General features: G+C 40.9%; 1 protein-coding gene across 1 annotated transcript in view; it reads left to right on the top strand.

Moving 5' to 3' along the window:
- LOC130737300 (uncharacterized) overlaps positions 1-9,422 on the top strand; it is an 18,667-nt gene extending 9,245 nt beyond the window's left edge. The window contains exons 4-5 of the mRNA XM_057589052.1: positions 7,154-7,516; positions 7,658-9,422. Coding sequence (XP_057445035.1) covers positions 7,154-7,516; positions 7,658-8,632 — 1,338 coding nt within the window. The 3' untranslated portion in view covers positions 8,633-9,422. The remainder of the gene's footprint in view (positions 1-7,153; positions 7,517-7,657) is intronic.
- The last annotated feature ends 266 nt before the right edge of the window (positions 9,423-9,688 follow it).

The raw sequence follows: 9,688 nt of genomic DNA, 5'->3' as shown, positions 1-9,688 counted from the left end.
GCAGTGAACGGCACAGCCCCGTTCTGCAATTGGAACAATCTGCTCTTGAGCTTGAACTTGTTCTTGTGCCGGGTTCTCAGAGCCCATTTGACCCGTTGCCAAACCAACTACCATGTGAGGGAACTGAGGTGCATCTGCAGTAGATCTTCTGGTTTGTCTCACCATTTTGAAGAGGTTGAAGGTTTGAGGTAGAAGATGAAGTTTGAAGGATGAAGAGAGATCGAGAGAGAAATCAAGAAAGAGGCGGTTTTGAAAAGCAGAGAGTGCGAGAGTGAAAACCGGAAGTGAACGAGAACGTGTGTGTATAGTGGGTTTTATCAAATAACCGTTGTTGATTCAAAAAGCACTTTAAGATCAACGGTTGAAAATTAAAGATAGATAGTAACAGTAAAATACACAATCACACACAGGAGATAAGCATATCTACACGCAATCATAACAGACTGTCACACGGGCACAAGGAATTATGCATCAGAAATTCTGACACACGTGTTGTTGTCTCAGCTTCAGAGTCAGTACCAGTGGGCACACACACTCTGATTGAGTTACCTTCTGGACTAGACATCTTCTGATCAAGAACTATCATAGTCAGAGGTTCTGATCCATCTTCACTCTGGACAAAAGTCCATGTTTAGATTTTTCAGAATAAAATTAAATCTATCCTCTGCTAAGGGCTTTGTAAAGATATCTGCCCATTGATGGTCAGTATCAACAAACTTCAGAAGAAGTACGCCCTTCTGTACATAATCTCTAATAAAGTGATACTTTACCTCAATGTGCTTTGCCCTTGAATGCAAGATAGGATTCTTACTCAATGAGATTGCAGCAGTGTTATCACAATAGATTGGGATATTGCTCTCAAGGATCTGATAATCCTCCAGCTGATGTTTCATCCAGAGCATCTGAGTGCTGCATATTGCTGCTGAGATATATTCTGCCTCTGCAGTTGATAGTGCAATGGTTGATTGCCTCTTGCTTGCCCATGAGACTAGATTGCTTCCCAGAAATTGACAATTTCCAGAAGTACTTTTTCTCTCTGTTCTATCTCCAGCATAATCAGCATCACAATAACCTGAAAGCTTATACTCTGATGTTTTCTTATACATCAAGCCAAGGTTAGTGGTGCCTTTCAGATACCTTAGGATCCTCTTAACAGCAGTTAAGTGGGTTTCCCTTGGATCTGATTGGAAACGAGCACATAAGTGAACACTAAATAATATGTCTGGCCTAGATGCAGTTAAGTATAGAAGTGAACCTATCATTCCACGATAGAGCTTCTGACATACTTTACCACTTTTATCTTCTTTCTCCAAAATGCATGTAGGATGCATTGGAGTCTTGGCCACTGTAGATTCCAGCATATTGAACTTCTTCAGAAGTTCTTTAGTGTACTTGCTCTGATGGATATATGTTCCTTCTGGTGTTTGATCAACTTGTATTCCCAGAAAGTACTTTAATTCACCCATCATACTCATCTCAAATTCAGCCTGCATCATCTCAGAAAATTCTTTGCATAGAGATTGATTAGCAGAACCAAATATAATATCATCAACATAAATTTGCACAATTAAGATATCATCTTTATAAGTCTTGCAAAAAAGAGTTGTATCTACTTTACCCCTTACAAACTCATTCTCCAGAAGGAATGAGCTAAGTCTCTCATACCATGCTCTGGGAGCTTGCTTCAGACCGTAGAGTGATTTCTTCAATTTGAACACATGGTCTGGTTTCTTCTCATCTTCAAAACCTGGGGGTTGATGAACATAAACTTCCTCTGAGATATAACCATTTAGGAAGGCACTCTTTACGTCCATCTGATGTAGAACTATGTTGTGATTTACTGAGAAAGAGATCAACAGTCTGATTGCCTCCAGTCTTGCTACTGGAGCAAATGTTTCGGTGAAGTCTATTCCTTCCTGCTGGCTGTAGCCTTGAGCAACTAGCCTTGCCTTGTTTCTGACTACATCTCCTTTCTCATTCAGCTTGTTTCTGAATACCCACTTCGTTCCAATAACATGGACACTCTCAGGCTTCTTCACTAAGCTCCAAACATCGTTCTTGGAAAATTGATTCAGTTCTTCTTCCATGGCCAGAATCCAATCCTTGTCCTGAAGAGCTTCATCTATGGACTTGGGTTCAATTAAGGACACCAATCCTTTCAGACTCAGCAAGGTCTCTTCAGAGGGTCTGAAGGCAGATCTGGTTCTGACTGGTTCGTCTTTGTTGCCCAGAATCAATTCCTTAGGGTGAGCTGCAGTGATTCTGCTCTTCTTCAGAGTTTGTGAGTTAGAGGGACCAGCTTCTTCCTCTGGTTCATCTTCCTCTGGCTCATCTTCCTCTGGAGCTTTGCCTTTGTCAGAAACATTAATGCTTAAATCTGCAAACTTTTCAACTAGCTTTGACTGGTCAGAGTCAAGCTTATCGTCAAATCTAACATGAATAGATTCTTCAATAGTCTTAGCATCAGTATTATAAAATCTAAAGCCTTTAGATCTCTCAGAGTAACCGAGTAATAGACACTTAGAAGACTTAGCATCAAATTTATGCAATCTATCCTTAGTATTGAGAACATAACAAACACAGCCAAAAGGATGAAAATAAGAAATGTTGGGTTTAATGTTCTTCCACAATTCATAAGGAGTCTTATTCAGAATTGGTCTCACAGAGATTCTGTTCTGAATGTAACATGCTGTATTTACTGCCTCTGCCCAAAAGTGCTTAGCCATGCCAGTTTCTTGGAGCATGGTTCTAGCCATCTCCTGAAGAGTTCTGTTCTTCCTCTCAACAACACCATTTTGTTGAGGAGTTCTGGGACAAGAGAAATCATGTGCAATTCCATAGGAATCAAACAGACTCTCAAACTTGTCATTCTCAAACTCTCCACCATGGTCACTTCTGACACGCACAATCCTACAAGCCTTCTCGTTTTGCACTTGAGCAATGAAGGTAGAGAACACAGCATGAGACTCATCCTTGCGGGTTAGAAACTTTACCCATGTCCAGCGGCTATAGTCATCAACGATAACCATCCCATATCTCTTGCCACCTATAGACACAGTTTTCACTGGTCCAAACAGGTCGATATGCAGAAGTTCTAACGGCCTTGAGGTTGAGACAACATTCTTTGCCTTGAAAGGGACTTTTGTGAATTTGCCTTTCTGACATGCTTCACAAAGAGCGTCTGAAGCGAACTTCAGATTGGGTAAGCCCCTGACAAGATTTAGCTTGCTCAGCTGAAAAATCTTTCTCATACTGGCATGCCCTAACCGTCTATGCCATACCCACTGCTCTTCATCAACAGACAGAAGGCACTTCACATTCTGAGCCTCCAACTCAGATAATCTGATCTTATAAATGTTGCTCTTCCTCTTGCTGTTAAACAGAACAGAGCCATCGATCTGACTTACAGCCCGGCAGGACTTTTGATTGAATATAACATCATAACCCTTGTCAGCTAATTGACTTATAGACAATAAGTTATGTGTTAAGCCGTCTACCAATAAAACATTATCAATGCATGGACTACTATCTACACAAATAGGACCAGTACCAACAATTTTACCCTTTTCATTTCCTCCGAAGCCAACTTCGCCTCCAGGCTTAAGTTTCAGCTCTCGGAACATACGCTTTTCTCCCGTCATGTGACGCGAGCATCCACTGTCCAGATACCATGATTGGTGTTTCAGTGGAGCTATCAAGGATATCTCATTTTCATCGTCTGAGTTAGGATCTCCTTCTGATTCTGAGTCAGAGTCAACAGCTTCCTTTGACTCTGCTTCCTTGTCTTTGACAATTGCCATGAGTCCTTGGACTTCACCATCAGAGTCAACATCCTCTGACTCTGATTCATCAAATGTCACCATCAGACTCTTCTTCGTCTTGAAGTGCTTCTTTGGCTTCTTGTCTTTCTTCAACTTTGGACAATCACTTTTGTAGTGCCCAGATTCTTTGCACTCAAAACATGTGACTTCCTTGATTGAAGACTTCTTCTGGCCTGAGGACTCATACTTTCCTTTTGCCTTTCCAGAGCCTTTGAACTTGCTCTGCCTGTGCTTCCAGATGCGGTTGAGTCTCTTGGAGATCAGAGTCAGCTCATCTTCATCAGAATCTTCTGATGCTTCTTCAGATTCTTCTTCTTCAGCTTGAAGAGCCTTTGACTTCTCAACCTTAGCCTTTTCAGATTTGGATTTCAAGGCTATGGACTTTTTCCTCAGATCTTGCATCTCTGAGCGTTTCAGCTCATGGCATTTCAAAATGCTGATGAGTTCTTCTAAACTCATATTCTCAACGTCTCTCGTGAGCTCTATTGAAGTCACCAAAGGCATCCAACTTTCAGGAAGACACCTGATGACCCTTATGACATGATCTTTTGTTGTGTAGCTCTTGTTGAGAGGTCGTATGCCAGCTACAAGCAATTGAAATCTGGAGAACATTTCTTCAATGGACTCATTTGGCTCCATGATGAAGGATTCATACTTTTGGATCAAGGACAATGCCTTTGATTCTTTGACTTTCTTGTTTCCTTCATGAGACATCTTCAGAGATTCAAAAATGCCTTTAGCAAACTCACGATCTGTAATCTTCTGGTACTCCTCATAGGAAATAGCACTTAGAAGAATTGCTCTTGCTTTGTGATGTTGTGAGTACAGCTTCTTTTGATCTGCAGTCATCTCTGACCTTGGGATCTTCTTGCCATCTGCATCAACTGGACGCTCATAGCCATCCACAATAATATCCCAGAGATCTGCATCGAAACCCAGAAAGAAACTTTCCAGTCTATCTTTCCAATATTCGAACCTTTGACCATCGAACATAGGAGGCTTTGCGTTGTAACCATCTCTTTGAGTTTCACTGGTGGTGGCAGCCATTGTTTTTCACACCGGCCCGGATCACTGAACACTGTTAGGTGTGGTAATCAGAACTTGCGCTCTGATACCAATTGAAGGTATGAAAAACGGTAGAAAGGGGGGTTTGAATAACGTTTTCAGAACAAAACTTCCACCTTAAAGATTTTGACAAATCTTTCGAGAACTTAAGTGCTAAAGATAAGAGATAGAAAAGCACACAAGGATTTTATCCTGGTTCACTTGATAAATCACTCAAGCTACTCCAGTCCACCCGTTAAGGTGATTTCTTCCTTCTTAGAATGAAGGCAATCCACTAATCAGGTAAGAGTTACAACTGCACTTGAAACCTACAAGTGACTAACAATTACACTGACTTAGCTCACACTAAGATTCACTCTCTTAGTCTTCTCTAGGATCCGATCAACCTTGATCTCCTAAAGGAACTAAACAAACTGTTTATCAAAGAATTGTTTACAAGAGATTTGCTTCTAAAAAGCTAATAGTAAACACAATGAATTTCAGATGAAAGAAAGCTTAGAATATTTTGAATATGTCTTGCGCGTGTGCATTTTTTTTTCTTAGCCGCTTCTTTCAATCTTCAGCCTCTATATATACTCCAAGGATTAGGGTTGAGCGTTGCATGGGAAATGCTACCGTTGGAGGGCAGTTCTGGAAAATCCAGCTTCTGCTGTGGCTGAGAACGTTAGGTAGGTCGTCAGGAAGGTACACTTGCTTTTGTACTTGGATAGCGACTTGACCTTTTAACCTAGGAGACTTCTGATCAGGGGAATACTTCATATTGGAACTTGTGAAGCCGGTTGATCAGAGTCAGAGGGAAAGCACAGATCCTCTGACCATTGTATCTTCTGATTCTGAACTCAGAGGGAAGAACATGGCCTTCAGAGTTTCTTGCTTCTGGACTTCAGAGTTTCCACTATTCAGCTTCTGGATCTTCAGAGTTTTCTACACCATCAGAACATCTGAACCTTCAGTGTTTCTTGGTTATCAGAACTTCTGGATCTTCAGAGCTTCTAGCGACTGAGTCCACATCAGAGTTTGTATAGCTTCAGAACTTCTGAAGCTTTTCCACTGTTCATACTGAACATGGTGAATGCGAAAGCGTTGCTTGGGTTACCCTTTATACACAGTGCTTCTGATTTGTGTGAGATTGAGTTGAGGTCAGAGCCTGTAAATAGCACACTCAGAAAAACACGTTAGAGTACCACAATTGTTCATATCAAAAGGTTAACTTGTAATCATCAAAACATAGAGTTGTATTACTAGATCAAAACTTGATCTTACATCGTCAAGTGACGAAGTGGAGGGTTTGTATTGACTATCGAAGGCTGAATTCGGTAACTAGAAAGGATCACTTTCCTTTGCCTTTCATAGATCAAATGTTTGATAAGTTGACTGGGCATCAATACTACTGTTTTCTTGATGGCTATTCCGGGTACAACCAAATTTGTGTTGCACAGGAAGACCAAGAGAAGACGGCATTCACTTGCCCTTACGGCGTGTTTGCTTATAAGAGAATGCCATTTGGGCTTTGCAATGCCCCAGCTACTTTCCAAAGGTGTATGTTTGCTATTTTCTCTGACTTGATAGAGACTTGCATCAAGATTTTTATGGACGACTTCTCTGTTTTTGGTCCAAATTTTGATGCTTGTCTAGGGAATTTAGCCATGGTTCTGAAAAGATGTCAAGAGACCAACTTGGTCTTGAATTGGGAGAAGTGCCATTTCATGGTTAGGGATGGCATAGTTCTTGGACACAAGGTGTCCGAAAAGGGGATTGAGGTTGATAGAGCTAAGATTGAAGTCATTGAAAAGCTCCCTCCCCCGACTAACATCAAGGGTATTAGGAGTTTCCTCGGGCATGCTGGATTTTATAGGCGGTTTATTAAAGACTTTTCCAAATTAGCTAAGCCTATGACCAACTTGCTTGAGAAGGAAGCACCTTTTACTTTTGATGAGAATTGTTTGAAAGCTTTTGAGTCTATTAAAGAGAGTTTGGTGACAGCCTCGGTAATTGTTGCTCCGGATTGGTCTCTACCATTTGAAATCATGTGTGATGCTAGTGATCTAGCTTTAAGGGCTGTCTTGTGTCAAAAGAAAGAAAGAGTGTTGTATGTGATATACTATGCAAGTAGAGTGTTGAATGAGGCCCAAAGGAACTACACTACAACTGAAAAAGAGTTGTTGGGTGTAGTCTTTGCTTGTGAAAAGTTTAGGCCTTACATCTTGGGTTTTAAAGTAATTGTTCATACTGACCATGCTGCTTTGAGGCATTTGTTTGCTAAACAGGACTCTAAGCCAAGGTTGATTCGACGGGTCTTACTCCTTCAAGAGTTTGACCTTGAGATCATTGACCGGAGAGGCAAGGACAATAGCGTGGCAGACCATTTGTCAAGATTGGAAGGTGGGGCGTGCAGCCCAATACCTATTCAAGAGGAGTTCCCGGATGAGAAACTCCTAGCTGTTTCCACCGAGGAACCCCTACCCTGGTATGTACATTTTGCTAATTTCCGTGTTGCTGGACTTATTCCCCATGACTTGACATGGCAGCAAAAGAAAAAATTTCTGCATGATGCAAAATCTTACCTTTGTGATGACCCTTTCCTTTTCAAAATTTGTTCTGATGGAGTCATTAGAAGGTGTATCCCAGATGTTGATTTTGAGAAAATTCTTTGGCATTGCCATGGATCAAGTTATGGTGGACATTTTAGTGGGGAGAGGACCGCTGCTAAGGTTCTCCAAAGTGGTTTCTATTGGCCTACGCTGCATAGGGATAGTAGAGCTTTTGTTGAGAGTTGTGATAGATGTCAACGAACTGGTAACATCTCAAGGAGAAATGAGATGCCCCTAAAAAATATTTTGGAAATTGAGTTGTTTGATGTTTGGGGCATCGATTTCATGGGACCTTTCCCACCTTCTTTTGGTTACCAGTATATTTTAGTGGCTATTGATTATGTTTCCAAGTGGGTTGAAGCCGCTGCACTCTTAACAAATGATTCTAAGGTGGTGGTTGCTTTTCTAAAAAGGAACATTTTTACTAGGTTTGGTGTCCCTAGGGCTATTATAAGTGATGGGGGTACTCACTTTTGTAACAGAGCTTTCGAGGCTCTTTTGGAAAAATACGGTGTCAAGCACAAAGTGTCTACCCCCTATCACCCTCAAACTAGTGGGCAAGTTGAGATTTCTAATCGGGAGTTAAAACGTATTCTTGAAAAGGTGGTAGATTTTTCCATAAAGGATTGGTCAAGGAAACTTGACGATGCTTTATGGGCCTACCGAACCGCTTTTAAAACTCCGATTGGTACCTCTCCTTTCCACTTAGTTTTTGGGAAAGCGTGTCACTTACCTGTGGAATTAGAACACAAGGCCTATTGGGCCATAAGGAAATTGAATTTTGATTGGAAAGTTGCTAGCGAGAAGAGACTCTTGCAATTGAATGAGCTTGATGAGTTTCGACTCCGAGCTTATGAGAGTGCTAGCATCTACAAGGAAAAAATAAAGAAGTGGCATGATAGAAAAATTTTGAATAGGGAATTTGTCTCAGGGCAATTGGTGCTGCTCTTCAATTCTAGGTTGAGACTCTTCCCTGGGAAACTTAAGTCTAGATGGTCTGGACCCTTTGTGGTCAAGAGGGTGTTTCCTCATGGTGCTGTTGAGGTTGAAAACCCAGAGACCAAGAATACTTTCACTGTGAATGGGCAGAGGTTGAAAGTGTACCAAGGTGGTGAGGTTCTGAAGTTGGAAACCATGTTTTTCAAACCTCCTTGACAAGGGGGATAGTCTACCTAAGACTATAACAATGGGCTGCTTGGGAGACAACCCAAGTTTTTTTTTATTTTGCTTGTTTGGTTGTTGCATTTTGCAGGGATTGAGAGCCTAAATTATGGAGTAGGAGGTGGCTCTAAGGCCTCCATGGTAATTAGTAAAGAAGGTCAACTCTTCCCTTTAGTTTAGCTCATGCATTTTTACATATTTTTTCTTTTGTAGCTTTTATTTTTCTTTTTATCATGCATTGTTATTTAAGTTTTTGTTTTTGGGTCTTTTACTTCCCTATACTCACATGCCTTTAGCTATAGTTTTGTTTCCTTACATGTGCTGTTTTTGAAAATGCTTTTGTGAATACTTGCTGCTGTTTTTGGGAATGAGTGATTGCATGTTTAGGGAAGAGAGGAGGAGACTTCGGTCTTCCGAGTGTTTCTTGAGAAAGGAGTCGAGGTGAGTCCATTAAGGGTCTATCTTTGACCCTTCACCATAAAATTTCCCTGGAGGATCCTGACTCACTTGCAATTCTTGGTTCTGCATTAATTTCACTCATAGCATGCTTTGTGATTCTTGCTTTATTCTTGAGACTTGTAGGATTTCTTGAGATTCTAAATTAGTTGATTGAACATTGTCTTTAGTTGCCCCACTTGAGCCTTTTTGGAGATTTTATTGTAGCCAAGTGATTGGGGCGGATGTTTGGTTGGAATATTCGGGAGTGATGGTCCTTGATATATTGGTAAGGAGCTGAAAAAATTGTGAAAAGGTCTCTTGCCCCTAGGGAAAAAGTTATTGAAAAAAAAGAAAGAAAAGAACTCCTAACCAAAAGTTGGAGTTGAAAAAGAAAAAGAAAGTTTGAAAAAGGGGGTGCAAGAGACTTGTGAAAAAAGAGAAAATTCATTGTGAAAAGCTCCGGGGTTATTAATAGAGGATCACACTCAATGAGCTTGAAAGCCTAGAATTCCCTTAGGGACCAACCATCATCATGTTTTCACCAAGCCAATGTTTCAACCCTTTTTAAAGTCTCTTTGAATATTTGCATGTTTGATCTTTGTTGCTATTGAG

Source organism: Lotus japonicus, chromosome 1, assembly GCF_012489685.1.
Source record: "Lotus japonicus ecotype B-129 chromosome 1, LjGifu_v1.2".
Classification (NCBI taxonomy): Eukaryota; Viridiplantae; Streptophyta; class Magnoliopsida; order Fabales; family Fabaceae; genus Lotus; species Lotus japonicus.
The sequence above is the reverse complement of the archived record's forward strand: the minus strand, read 5'-3'. Positions and strand labels throughout refer to the sequence as shown.